This window comes from Ambystoma mexicanum, chromosome 10 (genome assembly GCF_040938575.1).
Source record: "Ambystoma mexicanum isolate Mex_15411 chromosome 10, UKY_AmexF1_1, whole genome shotgun sequence".
Lineage (NCBI taxonomy): Eukaryota > Metazoa > Chordata > Amphibia > Caudata > Ambystomatidae > Ambystoma > Ambystoma mexicanum.
Genome location: NC_090932.1, coordinates 862,952,292 through 862,966,873, shown reverse-complemented (window position 1 = coordinate 862,966,873; position 14,582 = coordinate 862,952,292). Strand labels below are relative to the sequence as shown.

General features: G+C 43.7%; 1 protein-coding gene across 3 annotated transcripts in view; it reads right to left on the bottom strand.

Moving 5' to 3' along the window:
• PRKCI (protein kinase C iota) overlaps positions 1-14,582 on the bottom strand; it is a 1,761,305-nt gene that overhangs the window by 71,138 nt on the left and 1,675,585 nt on the right. For all 3 annotated transcript variants that reach the window (XM_069618564.1, XM_069618565.1, XM_069618563.1), the window contains one exon: positions 751-866. In XM_069618564.1, coding sequence (XP_069474665.1) covers positions 751-866 — 116 coding nt within the window. The remainder of the gene's footprint in view (positions 1-750; positions 867-14,582) is intronic.

The window sequence follows — 14,582 nt, the reverse complement described above, 5'->3', positions numbered from 1 at the left end:
TAATATCGCCAAACATTCCCCATTGGGCCCAATAGGGTTTTACCGTTCCGCCAAACCCGTGATCCGGCGCTAATAGTGCCGGGGGTTTGGCGGTAGGGCTAATAGCCCGGAGCGCCCAACTCATGTTGAGGCCCCTAGATATTCCACATTGTCTTGATCACACACTCTTATACAAGCTTTTGTCACAGCTATAGTATTTAACCAAGTTTCGGACTGATTTGGATTTAACTAGCCAGACTGTGACCCTTGAAAACTGAAATTCTATGCAGGTAGAGAGCATCATTTTCTTAGAGCCTGCTTTTCTCTCCATCCATGTGCTGGAAAAAGGCCTGGTGAAGGACTCAGACGAATATATTACCATAGAGTTATGGATGGGCAGTAGGTGAATTTTGGTGGTTATCCTGAATATACTTTTGCAGCTGCTGAAAATGGAGCGTTCACAGGGCTCAAAGTAAAACTCCAACTAAACCATTAGCTTTGATCAGTGGTGAGTTGATTCTCTCAGCACCTGAATTATATCAAAAGTCAAGGTAATTGCAGGGCACACATTAAAAGTGTGAATAACGCTTTTTATCATTCGCTAAATGCAACACAAATTTGAAATAATCAAAAGTGTTACAAAAAGTTTAATGTCCGGTGCAATAAAATCAAAAAAGCCTCACAAAGTTAGTGCGACAGCAAAATAGTAAACCTTAACATTATGTGCACATTGCCTTTTATTTAAAATCTCCAAAATATGATATTACTTACTCATCATCCGGTGTGAGCTGTACTGGTTCATTTGTAAATTGGGCATCAAAGTTATCCAAGCCAAATTCTCCACATATATTGGGTTTGAATGGTGGAACAATCTGTTTTTGCTCCATCTAAAAAAGAAACATGTTCCATCAAAAGTCAACCGAACAATTTACAAACACTTCAAATAAAATCACAGACATACAAAATGATGTAACACAGGAGCTATACAGTGAAACCATCTTGCTGGCTGTTTCACCTGATTACCTAACTTTAAAATATACTATCATTTTCTTGAATGTATTCCATCAAAGCAAAAATAATGTAACTTAATAGTGTTCAAGAACCTGTTCAATCTTCACTGAAATAATTAACATTTAAAGGGTAGTTACTTGAAAATCCAGTTTTCCATCCTAGGTATCCATTAGATTAATAAAGCTTGAACATCGGTCCATTGATCTCAGAACACAGTTGGGTAGAGAAAACTTTTTAATCATTGTATTATATACATGTAGATCTAGAAAAACACGCTGTGTAAACTGTGGGGGGAAAAAAGGGAGACATTGAGACCTTGAAGCACAATGATATAATATGACCACTTTGACCGTATCAGAGTCCAAATGTTGGATTATTTTACAAGAAATTTAAAATTCCTAAAAACAGACTTTTTCTGATTGAGGATCTTTAATAGTTCCCAAATATCCTTCATATTAGTGGTAGTTAGATTCTGGTCAAAAATTAAGGTAATGCTGGACAATAAATGATTGTAGTGTATGAAATACATCCAAATGTATTCAATGATAATGATCACAATGATGTGTTATTTATATAGCGCCTTAATCCAAAGTGCTTTACAGAGCACATATTTACATACAATATCACCCAACCGAATTCTGATGAATGTGTAACTATTGTATTAAGTTGTGGGTAGTTATGGCTTATCTATGTCTTTGAAGGTTATCATTTTAATGTTAACTACAGTAATTTTCTATTTTTGTATCTTAGTGTTTACTTTGTAGCCAAATGCAATCCCCAAACAAATAGGGGCCAACGGTATACACCCTACATTAAAAGTGGAACCTCAAAATAAACTTCTGCCCATTATTTGCAGATCTCCGAAAGGACCTGGCCAGATGGCAAATGCAGGAAATCTCTTGGTTCGGAAGGATCACCGCCGTCAAAATGAACTTAATCCCGAGACTACTATACCACTGGCTGGCCCTCCCAGTAACGGTCCACAAGAAAGCCATCCACTAGCTACAAACAGACCTTCTAAAATACGTCTGGGATGGGAAGAAGCCGCGGATACCAAAGCGCATCATGCTCCGAGGCACCGCATTAGGCGGCCTGGAGGTCCCAGACGTTGGCAGGTACTGCCTTGCGGCCCAGGTCTCCCATGCCTTTGCGTGGAAATAACAGGACCCCCGACCTCGTTGGCTGACACTGGAGGACTACTGGTGCCAGACGCCGAAAGAAGGCCTACCCCACATCAGAAGCCCCACCTATCCCACCAACAATGAACCACTAACGGCGACAAGAAACACAGTATCAAGCTGGAGGAAGGCAGGCCGCCAATGGAACCGCAGAAACACGATAGGCCTGCTCACTCCCATCTGGGACAACCCGGACTTCTCCCCAGGCATTTCCCCGAACAGCTTCAGCAAGTGGAAAGCGGGAGGACAGGGCGTCATCGTAGACTTCTTTGAAAACGGTAGTCGGCTGAACTTCGAAGCCTGTAAAACCAAATTCCAAGTCCCCGAAAAGGAAAGGTTCCGATACGCGCAACTCAAGCACTGGCTGTCAAATGAAGGCGTTAAACAAAATGGAAGTAGAGAACTATCGGCCCTAGAGAAAACCCTCACTGCCACCCCACCAAAGGCAAGGTGGCCACCCTGTACAGACTCCTGGACAGAACGGACCCAAACCAGAAGGAGCCCTACATGTTAAAATGGGAAGAGGACATAGGCAGAGAGATCGACTCAGAGGAATGGAACTGTATCTGGTCCCGCGCACACAAGAGCTCCAAATGCATAACCAACAAGGAAGGAGCCTGCAAGGTGTGTTACAGATGGTACTGAACCCCAGAGATTCTTAACAAATGCAACCCCTCAATCCCGTCGCACTGCTGGAGAGGATGCCCCGACAAAGGCACGCTATATCATCTACTGTGGGCCTGCCCTAAACCGGCCCAATTCTGGCGGAATGTCCTCGACCAAATCAAACTAATCACAGGCCTCACAATTCCCTGGTACCCTGGAGTAGTCCTGCTGGGCGCATCAGGCGAAGGCCGATTCCCACTAACCGGTCGCCTAGCGGATCTCTGTTCGCACCTCCCAAAAGCAGCAAAAATATCAATCGCCAGGCTCTGGAAACATCCCGAGGGCCCATCAATCCCAATGTGGTGGACCAAATGCTGGGAGATAGTGGCAGCAGAAAAAATCACGGCAGTGCGCTTCGACAACAGAAGTAAATTCCACCCAATCTGGGCCCCGTTCCTAGACTACACGCAGCAATTCCCGGGAATGGCAAGACAGCCCCCAACCCTGCGCTGGATGGAGAAACTCGACTAAGGACACCGTTCGGAGGCGAGACGAAAGCACACCCACGAGACCAAGCCGGATTCCAACACCGATAAACCTCCCACCTCCCTTGCAGCTATTCGAACTCAGACCTAGGGCTCAGCCCCTGCCCCAAGGCACTGCAGCAAAAAGAGAGTCCCGATACAGCTTACTGTGAAAACTGATGCTCACTGTGTCTCCCCCTCTGCCCCCCCCCTACTGTCTCCTTTTGGACTTCAGTTCTACTGTTTTACCATTTGGTAAAAACGATGCTTCAATGTCACCTTAGAACCGATGGCTTCCTGGAAGCTGTATGTTTCTTCTTATTTTATGTTTCGTTAACAAAACAATAAAAAGAAGTTTTGAAAAAACAAAAGTGTAACCTATGATCCTATACATTTCTGCAAACTCTATGGCAAATACTTTTGAGTTGTTTGACGCAACTGCATGAAATGTACCATAAATTTTTTTTTTGCTGGGTACAAAAAAACCTGGAAAGTTTGGTGGCGATTCAAACAAATGAAAATGTCTAAAATTGCTATTTTGCATTGTTTTGCCAAAAAGGAAAATGGGCAGCCACTGGATACACGCACAGCCCAAACTGCTGGATGAATTTGCTTCAAACTTGTACCAGGAATGGCACTAAGCTGTGAGGGTGTCTCTTTTTCCAGTTCGCTGAAACACTGTCTTGTAGATTTTAAAAATGTGGTATTGGAGTGCACCTGAATCAGAAAATGTTATTAGTCTCTCAAGGTGCATTGCAGCAATAGCCATTTTCAGCAAAAAATAAAGTGAATTTTTTTTGCGATGAGAGCAGTTCTCATGAGTATTCCAGAGAATAGGAAATTACAACTTGCTTAATATTATACTAGGAGGGGCTTTGAACCCTGGACCGTAGAAGTGTCCCCAAATTCGTGCTGCTACTTTGGAATTACTTTGGAACTTTATTTTCCATTTCAATTGAAGGAAACATTGCGAGCGCTGATACTACCGAGGCGCTCCTGTTACTTTAAGGAGGCTCAGAGTACGTTGGTCACGTGTGGCTGTAGGAAGGTTTAAGCCATGCACAGCCGCCCTTGCGGCGTTGAACCCTGGACCGTAAAGGGCTGGCCCTACTGTTTCACTGGAAGCTGGAGGTAATGGTATCCGGCATCGTTTATCTGCTTGCACAGACAGACGACTTGAGTAACACGCTTCAGCGAAGCAACTCGTAAGTAATCTGCGCCTTCATTCTTGTGGCGGTAATTGGAGGGTGCATATACCACGACAGCGCGCTTCCGCCTCCCGCCTTCCTACTTTCAAGTCTGTCTAACCCGCAGCTCAAATACTGTTTTAAATCCCTGCTGACTACGAGCTCAGACTCTAGCCGGGCATAGGAGACCTTCAGCTAATGTCTCCGTCATTTTCATTCACACTCTGTGTTTATGGAACTTAACCACATGTTGATTTTCACCTATTTGCAAGTTGTTTTCCAAACGCAGTAGCATATCCATCACACTGTGTAAACTGGTAAGTGCGTGTACTATATTTTAGACACAACTATGTTCAACCTCCATTGTTTTCCATTACAAAGTTTATTATGAATTGCTGTTCACAAAAAATATTCTAAAAATATGGTAAGCAAAATCCAGAATATCAGTTAATTAATAAAAAGCTGGAATCACCAAAAATGAAGGATACATGTGTTCATTAGCAGTGTTGATTTTGTCTCAAATGACGAATGCCCCATCTAATTAGGTCTTCACAAGGGTTCAAACCATTATGCATTTAAACTTTATTGCATGCATTTGAATTCCAGAGGGTAGGACAACCCCCCAGTCATAGATTTATAGGCCCTCCAGTCCTCCCCGTCCCAGGGCAGCCCTCTTATTGTTCATTCTTAAATCCCTGCTGAGCCTGTCACTTGTTGTTAAGCACGGTTTGGAATACTCTGGCTGGCTCAAATGACTGGTGCTTCCTTATTCCTACATCACTGATACTGGTCTTCAGGGTGAGGGAGGAGAGACTGACTGTGGAAGCTTCTCAAGCTGTCGGGTGTGCCTTACCCTGTAGTTTCTGGCTGTAATACCTTTGATATGGGGAGTGGACAGTGTTAACTTTGGAAAGTGGTGCAAAAACTTGAATCCTTTGCTTTTGCCTCTTTTGGATTATAACTTGGAAAGCTGCGAGATTCTCTCTTCCCCTAAGATTATCGGACTTGTGCACAACACGACCTGCATGAGCGCTGTCAGTTATTCTCCCCTATATCGATTTATTATTCCCAACATTACTTCTCAAGATCATATGAATTCTGTTTTTTTCTCATATATGAGTTTTTTATTCAGTGCAACTGTGTGAGGTTTTAAATCTTATTTTTTATTTCATATTTTCTTTATATTATGAATGTTATTATTATCGATATATAGCTGTGAGAAATACACTATGTACTATACCTAACTGCATATTTATTCTGCCTATCTTTTAGGCTTCTGTTAGTTTGAGAATTCCCACTAGTAACGGTTTATTTTTTTCTTTCCCTTTCCTACTTATTTGTCCTTTCTTCCCTGAAGTTTTACATTTTGGGATGTTCTTCATTGTTGGTCCTTCTCCGCAAAGGCCTTAGGAGTCAGTCAGCCATGGAGGCTACTTCTGATCCTCTGAAGTTTACAGAGGAGTCTATTGTACCTGATACTAAAGAAGGACCAACTGGTCAATACTGCTCTGATTGGCAAAAATGAGGCCCTTTTGGAAGAAATGACTAGGGAATCAAGCCTATGCCCAACGAATCCTATCAAATCAACAACTATTGCGCAAGCCCATATACACCCCCAAGATAAGATGGATGTCTATAACACCATGGGCATCACTCTCCTGGGGATGCGTGATAACAGCAGCATATTTAATGGGAAAGATGATATCTCTATTGATGTGGCAGAATCATGAGGGGGGGGCTCTTCTAAGGGGGAAGTTGATAAGGAAGTGGAGATAGCCACACAAATTGGGCTCAACTGTTCTCCGTCTAAAACTACTCTGCCCATTTCATTGACGGATGACAATGGATTCAACTCCAAAAAAGTCCCTGATGTAAAAAGTTCTGTATCACATGTTTCTGTTACTAAAAATTTAACAAACATTGGAGGTACTGTCAATAATACTGCTTCTCCTACTAAGTCGCTAATGGAGGACTCTACTTTTAGTAACTTAGAAAATAAAAGGTCAGAATTGCATATGAATGTATCCTCCACCAAATAGGGGAATTTGGCTATCTCCATTCAAAGAGTCCATTTGTTTTAAACACCTCTGATGAAAACCCAGCTTAGTGTCCATAAATATACATTTTCAATGGGCAGTTTGGGGGAACCAATTCCCGGAAAAAAAGATATCCAATTACTTTGGCAAAAGAACTGCCACTAGCACTCAAATCAAGCCAGCTTCCTAAGCTCTATCAGTTGCTATTTTAGACCACTTGTACTTGACAGAAGTAGTGAATAAACTAGATACCGAGGAGGCTCTACACAATAATATCAATGACATCAGCATTATTGAGTGTGCGGATAAGGCAATTGCTGAGAGTAATCTGGAACCTAGATACTCTGACACTAACAGTGTCACTCAACAGACATGCAACGCCTCCTGTATAGGTTCTCCATCTGAACTCTCAGACTGTATTGATGAATATACAGAGAAGCAAAACTGGCTAAGAGAAAGGGGTTTACTGCCGGAACCTATAAAAGAAAATCCCAGCGACTCAATGCTGCATCATACTCTTAGGGAAGCTGACGAAAGGATAAGGCTTACTCAACCTACAGCCTCCGCACTAAATATGGTGTTGAGCTCCTTCGTCAGTCTATATGACAATATTTGGGCTGAAGTAAAATCTCATTCTCAACTACTTACAGAAATGTACGCCAGGTTGGATGGGCTGGATAGATTTGAAGAACTAGTGAGGATTATCAGGGAGAATAACCTTATAACACCTAAGCCGCCACTGCCTTCCTCCTCTCTACCTTTGCCGCCACAGGCGGAGCATGAAGGGTGTTCTGGTCTGCTGGCCAACCACTCTCAAGGGACCCATTAACTAGTCTCAAGACAGTGGGAGATCTTTACGTCCCAAAGATCTTGGATTCTATTCAAATGAGGGCTACTAATTCAGAATCCCTTGGTAACCAGGATAGACTAATTATAGGCCCAAACACCATATATAGGGGAACAATCTTATGGGGTGTGAAGGGTCCGGAAACTCAAGAGGATTCGTTAAATCAACTTAGTTGGGACATTTCTGATAACCCGCTACAAACTTCGGGTAATAAAGAACCCCTTGAGACTTTACAGATTATTAGTCCCATATGACTCAATCGAGGGAATATTTTGATATTTTTCTGCCATATACTGACACTGTCTTTGGTGTCTAGTTAGGATCTAGAAAGGATCTATTTCCCAATTAAGGAACATGCTGCTCTGAATAACATTGTCCTTAAATAAAGAGTTTTTTGGATCATATACTGGGAGAAATTGTTGGTCTGCGAGAATTAGGCTTTGAAATTAAGTCTGTGAAACCAACTCAAATTCCCAGGAAACCTGGAAGAACTGAGGAATACAGGGAAATTTGACAATGGTTTATCATCCAGAAAGATCTTCCCAACTCCTGCGGAGGCACTTTCCAGCAAGGAATTATGCAGATGTACCAGATTGGGCCCAGGTTACCTCTGCCCTGTGGAAGTGATCAGTGTAAGAGAAGATCTGTCTCCCCGATGGAGCTTCTCCATCCTAGCACCCTGAGATGCCTCTCCTGGAATACTAGGGGGAATCTACACCTACTTACAAACATAGATACAGTTTCTATGTTAAAACTTACTTAATGTTTCTTTCTTCAGGAAACTTGGTTGCTTTTGACCCCTTCCATTGATGGGTATGACATTTTTTCCCAAATCGCTAAACCTAGCCTGGGGGGTAGAGCGTCTGAGGGACTACTTATTGGTCTGAAGACTACTTTTGGACTTCTGACTACGGTCATTCCCGATATGCCTTTAGAAATACTAGCGGTTTAGGCCTTCTCAAAAGAGGGCTTGGGGGACATTCCATTGATCAACATTTACTGGCATCAAAGGTTAGCACCTCTAGAGTCTTTTTTGGAAAGGTTATCGGAAGTGATCTTGGCTTGGAAAACCATAAACGCAAGTGGGAAAGTGATCCTGGCTGGGGACTTGAATTCAGATTGTTCTACCACTCCCGATGCCGACTATGGGAATCTGGGCAAGGAATTGGGGGACCTCTCATGTAGGGGCCAGAAATATCTTTGGGGTAGATTATGGAACCTCTCTTTGGAATCTGTGGGTCTCGTATGTCTTAATGGAATTTCTGCTACTGCCCGCCCGCTTCTTCCAACCTGGCGGAGGTGTCCATCTACTTCTACCATAGACTACTTCTTTGTAGATCAATATTTGGTTCCACTATCCTCTGAAGTTCAGGTGAACTTCAATTATTTGAGTGATCAAGGGACCCTGACCGTCAATTCTTTTCTGCCATATAAAAAGCTGCTTATAGGGGGCACATGTAATTTGAGAACTGTGGGACAAGGTACAGGTGTCCGTTGGTCCCAAGCAAATATAAAACCCCTCAACGGTCAACTCATGTCCATCCTCAATAATACATCTCTCCTATGGAAACAAGAGGTGTTTACATACCACACTATGCTAAATTCCTGAAGGGCCTTCATGGTAGGGTCCATGATAGTCTGAGAAAGGGCCACTTTAAAAGAGAACATCTGCATATGTTTGACGAAGAAGTGGTCAAGGAAAAGTGCCTTATGCTGAAGTTGCTCAGAGAAATCCGTAATCTTGACACTGACCAGCTAGTTAAAAATGCTAAGATTAGATCTATCCGACAGAAATATAAAAATTTCTGTATTGCAAAAAAAAGCAGTATGTTCCAAAAAGATGCTGAGCTGATGCTACGTGTTTTGGTGAAAAGAGACCTCAGGGCTTTCTGAGCTTCTTCCCAAGACACTGTTTCAGTAACTGACCAATTGAACAACATATTTGAGGTTCACTGGGTAGAATCTTTCTCTGAGCTATTTGGACAAGGGGCAGAGGGACTCCAAGAAATAGCAATAGGGGAGGGTACAGATACTACTTCATGGGATCCGATCATTGACTATGAGAATGTAATAAATCTAATTATTAAAGCCAAGAACTCAAGGGCTCCCGGTCTGAATGGACTGACAAATAATACATTGAAAGCGTTACCAGAAATGTGGCCCAAAATACTCACCATGCTTTTTCAAAATTTAGTGAGGTGCGGCACAATACCCACTAGTTGGCAGACTGCACACATAATCCCTATCTTTAAGAGAGGTCAGCGGAATATCGCTAAAAACTATAGACCGATTGCACTGATCGCTGCGGACTGTAAGCTATTTGCCTCTTTGCTGCTATCACATGTTAATGAGTGGATAATGAAGAATCATATTTTAGATAAAATATCAGACGGGTTCAGGGCTGGACACTCTACTAACCTAAATGGTTTCATCTTAACCGCTCTTCAAGATTCAGCATCGAGTAAATATGGGGGTTCATTATATGTTGCCTCTATTGACCTGTCAAATGCATTTGACCTGGTTATTAGATCACGACTCTGGGCTAAACTTTCCAAGTGGGGCATACCTGCAGGTGTACTGAAACTTATGATGGCCATGTATGAGAATTCGAGGATACATGTATGCCTGAATACGGAAGGGAATCTATCCAGAAGAATAAGAAAACGGATAGATGTGAGACAGGGGTGCTCTCTGGCACCCTGTCTCTTCATCCTATATCTGCCAGATGCCGGTGAGTTTCTCAAGGATGCTGGATTGGTGAGTGCTAAATTGGGGGAAGTCAGTTTACGTGGTTGGCGTATACCGATGATTTGCTCCTGTTTGACCACACCAAGGTCGGACTACAACGATTGATCTACAAGTTTGAACAGTATGCTGTAACTAATTGGTTAAAAATTAACCCAAGTAAAACCTGGATAATGGTGATTTCTAAGGGGAAAAAGGGGAAAAGACTGGATTGGAAAATTGGAGGGGAACCGATTGTAAGAGCCCAAAAATTGTGTATTTGGGTTTTCGGATTTTGGCCAACCTTCGGTCTCTGAACTTAGACGGTTTATCAGGCATAAGGCTATTCCACTTATATCCCAGACCATTAAGCTGGACAAAAAACATGGAAGATGCTCCCTAAAGCCAGCAGTGGATTTTTTTTTAAGGGAAGGTCGTGCCAAAGCCGACAAATGTCATGGAGCTCCACTATATGGATATTCATACTTTTTGGGGATACCCTACAGGGCATCTTCTGGAGAAAGGTGCTGAAATTGCCTAATAATATTCCAACTGTGGCCATAAGGTTCGAATTGGGACTTGTGTCATTGAGAGCTAAATCCCTCGGGCGGGTTTTGGCTCTATTTCGCTTTCTTCTCTGTCCTAAAGAAGATTCCCTCTATGATGATCTATGGAAAATTATTTTCTGCCAGGGGTGTTTAGTTTGGAATGTATACCTTACTAAGTTCTGAGAACCCTGTGATAGGACTCTGTTGGATTTGTCCACGGACTGGGCAACATTAACGACTAATCCAGACAAGGTAAAAAAACTCCTGTGTACTTCTGATTGGAATAATACTACCCACAAATTTCAATCCTACCCCTCCCTTACTGACATAAAACTTGAACAAAAGAAAAGAGGAACTTTATCTTTTATTATGACAATTCCCAAATCGCTACTATTGTTCCCTCCTTTTGAAACTTAGATGGAACATTCTTCCTATTAAAGAGGTTCTGAAGAAAAGGAATTGGATTAAAGAAACCAGCACCCTTTGCAGATTCTTCCAGAGGCCACGGGGTCCTAGAAACGGCTCGTCATTTGTTTCTAGAATGTGCTGAATTGGAAGGATCCAGGGCTCAATACCTGGGGAAATTTAATACTCTAGGACTTCTGGGGGCAGATGACTATATCTGGCTAAGATGTCTCTCTATCTTTAATGTCGTGGAGGGCTTGGCGGTGTTACAATACCACTAGTACACCAAATAAAAAGGATACTGATGGAAAAGGATACCATTGGAATTGCCCTGAAGTGCAGAGGAGTAGGACAACGTCCGTTGAATTTAGACCTTCCAACTAATGTCACTCTCTAGCTGGGTGAAATTACAGCTAAAGAGAGTAATTAGTGGAAAGGGCGTCTAAGAGACCAAGATCACAGGTCTGTAAAAAGAGAGGAGAGTGACTTTAGTATAAACCAATTGCATCTTAACTTGTTAATCTTTCTGAGCAACACTAACCTGTGAATGTAACAATCCCCAGGAGAATCCAAAGTCCATAGGTCTTCCAAGAAGCAACGAGTTAGGGAAGGTAATTAGTCCGGGAACTAACCCGAATGGAACGAGGGCCGCACTAGAGTCGGGTTGGTGCACTCAGGATAGCGTCCTTAAAGTTCTGTGCACTAGTCCTGTATGGAAGACCCAAGAGGAGGTTGGATGATGGAAGACAAGGTCCCTTATGTGAGATGACAGGTTAGCCCTAAATGAACCAGTGAGTTTGAAGGTTAGAAGGAAGCACAGCTTGAAAGAAAGGATTACGCTCTGGGTAGCGTGGGAGTAATGAACAAACTGAAGATGCACCGTGGAGACAGGCGATGTAGTGTTGAAGCTGATTATTCAGCCGGGGCTCCAAATGGAAATGGAGCGTTTGGGTGGCTGTTTAAACGTTGCACCGCTGAGGAATGCAGAGGAATTCTCGGCAGTGGGAAGGGCCGACGGGTCCAGATGGGAATGGAGCGTTGTTAGTTGATTTTGTGGCACCGCTGAAGAACACGGTGAAAGAGTAGGCCGTGGAATGAGCCGACGGCTCCCGATGGAAATGGAGCGTAGGTAGCAGACTTAAGTAGCACCGCTGAGGAAAGCGGTGGAATGGCAGCAACCTGCTGAATACTCCGAGATGAACGGGAGTACAGAAACTGACAAGGATGCGATGCAGGAGTCGCAAGGAAAAAAGCCGGAGCTGCGGGACACAAACTCCAAGCTCCGAACCGAAAACGATCAGAAGCAAGGATCAGAAACCCTTCCGAGTTTAAATACTAGTCGTGTGAAGGCTCGCATAATACGTGTACGTCTTCAATAGCACCATGTGACATGCCCCGAATGAATGAAATAGAAAGCATTTCCCTGTATCCCTGACAACGCGCATGTAGAAGAAGAATGTAGATCGCGCGTGCTTTAATTAAAAAGTACGCTTCCCCAGGAGTTTGCTGAAGAGACTCCAGAGGGTATAGAATGGCTTGGCTGTTCTATGAGCCGTGTGGGCATGAGGTCTCTGGTGTTTGGGAATATGGCATGCAGGCATGACGGGCGGTCTCAGGATTTATTAAATGTTTAGACCTTTTATGCGTGTTTACACAAACAGGGAAAGCTTGTGGAGGCTATCAAACACGGACAAGCCGTTTGCGTCCTATTAACCGTTAACAAGGTACAATGCGGTAGCACAATAACAACGGTTTTATAGGAGGGTAGTCATTCAAAGACATTCATAAATGCAAAGCTAAGTAAATTGAACGCTCAGACTCAGAAGGAGGGCCACCCGGCTCAGCGTAACTCACCCTGGGGAAGAACACCCTGCCCCTATCGGGGGTGCCTGTCCCTGGGTGGCGCATGGTGTATCGCCTATCTAAAAGTAATAGAGGAGAGGGCTGTCCCTAACCACCTATACTAGTGGCTGTTTCTGGTGGCAAACAATGTGTACAGAAATAGCAAATATTGATGGTGTTTTCCAAATGGGTATTGCAGCGAAGGACAGAACTGTGAATTTGATTCTGTAGCTGCTTGGTCTAAGTGGAGACAACCTGGGAACCAGGTCAACTAATTGTATTCCATCCAAAGTGTACAACTTTAAACTTTAATCTAGCCCTTGGGTCATAGTAGTTGGAATGCAAAAAGTACAAATGGAAAACACACTAGCAAACAATGTCCTTAAAACAGCTGAAGAGCTGAAGGGCTGAAGGGCTAAAAGTGGCTCATAAAAAAACAGCTCACTCAGTGGATGTGAGTGTGCAAGCAAATAATATGCCGGTCCAGGCTTGTCTGGGAAGTTCAGGTGGAACTGTTTTACCAGTCGTGGTGCATGAACATAGTTGCTTGGTTCCCATGATCGTCTTTTGATTGGCGGAAAGAGGTTACCCTAAGAGCATCATCAAGGACACCTACAAAAGAGCCAGGAACATCCCTCGGTCAGTCACCCTACAGCAGGGGTGCACAACTGATTTTGACAGAGGGCCGAAAGTACCTTACATGAGGGCTATAGTGGGCCGAAAAGTAAAGGTGGGCGGGGCGGTAGGCGGGACATGTCAGGAGGCTTTTTCAACCCCCAATTTGCATTAAACACATGGAAAAAGAATATGTTTTTGAGGGGTAACAATTTTTATTGCATTTCAAACTTACATTTTGTACTACACATTTTCCATTGTTATCATTTATTTCGATGTAGTTATTGTATATCGTCTGTTTAATTAAATTATATATATATTATTGACCCTTGATTGGACATTCCGTTATTTTGGACTGCTATAGTTTGCCGTTTGGGTTACCCAAGAGGAGTATGGCCTTCGTTGAGTCAGGTTTCCTCAAAAAAGCAAAGGATGTACATCTCCTAACTGTGCCTGTTTTAGCTTTAGTATTGAGTTCACTCTTGGAGTGCAACACTATGCCCCATGGCTCCCACCCCCAACCAAACACTATGCCCCATGGCCCCCTCACCCCAACAAAACACTATGCCCCATAGCTCCCACCCCCAAGCAAACACTATGCCCCTGTCCCTCACCCCCCAAGCAAACACTATGCCCCCTGTCCCTCACCCCCAAGCAAACACTATGCCCCATGGCCCCCGCACCCACAACCAAACACTATGCCCCATGGCTCCCACTCCCAACCAAACACTATGCCCCCTGTCCCTCACCCCCAACCAAACACTATGCTCCATGGCCCCCTCACCCGCAACCAAACACTATGCCCCAAACACAAGCATGCACCCATACAGACCCGAACCCCCCAAATCAGCACACAAACTCTGAAGCATGCACCCATACAGGCATCTCAACATACACAACACAAACATACAAAAACAAACATTCATGCACGCCCGAACCCAGCACCCCCCCAACTCAGCACACACACTCTCAAGCATACACCATGCACCCATACAGACCCGAACCCCCCACCCCCCAACTCAGCACACACGCTCTCAAACATGCACCCATACAGACACAAACCCCCCCACCCCCCAACTC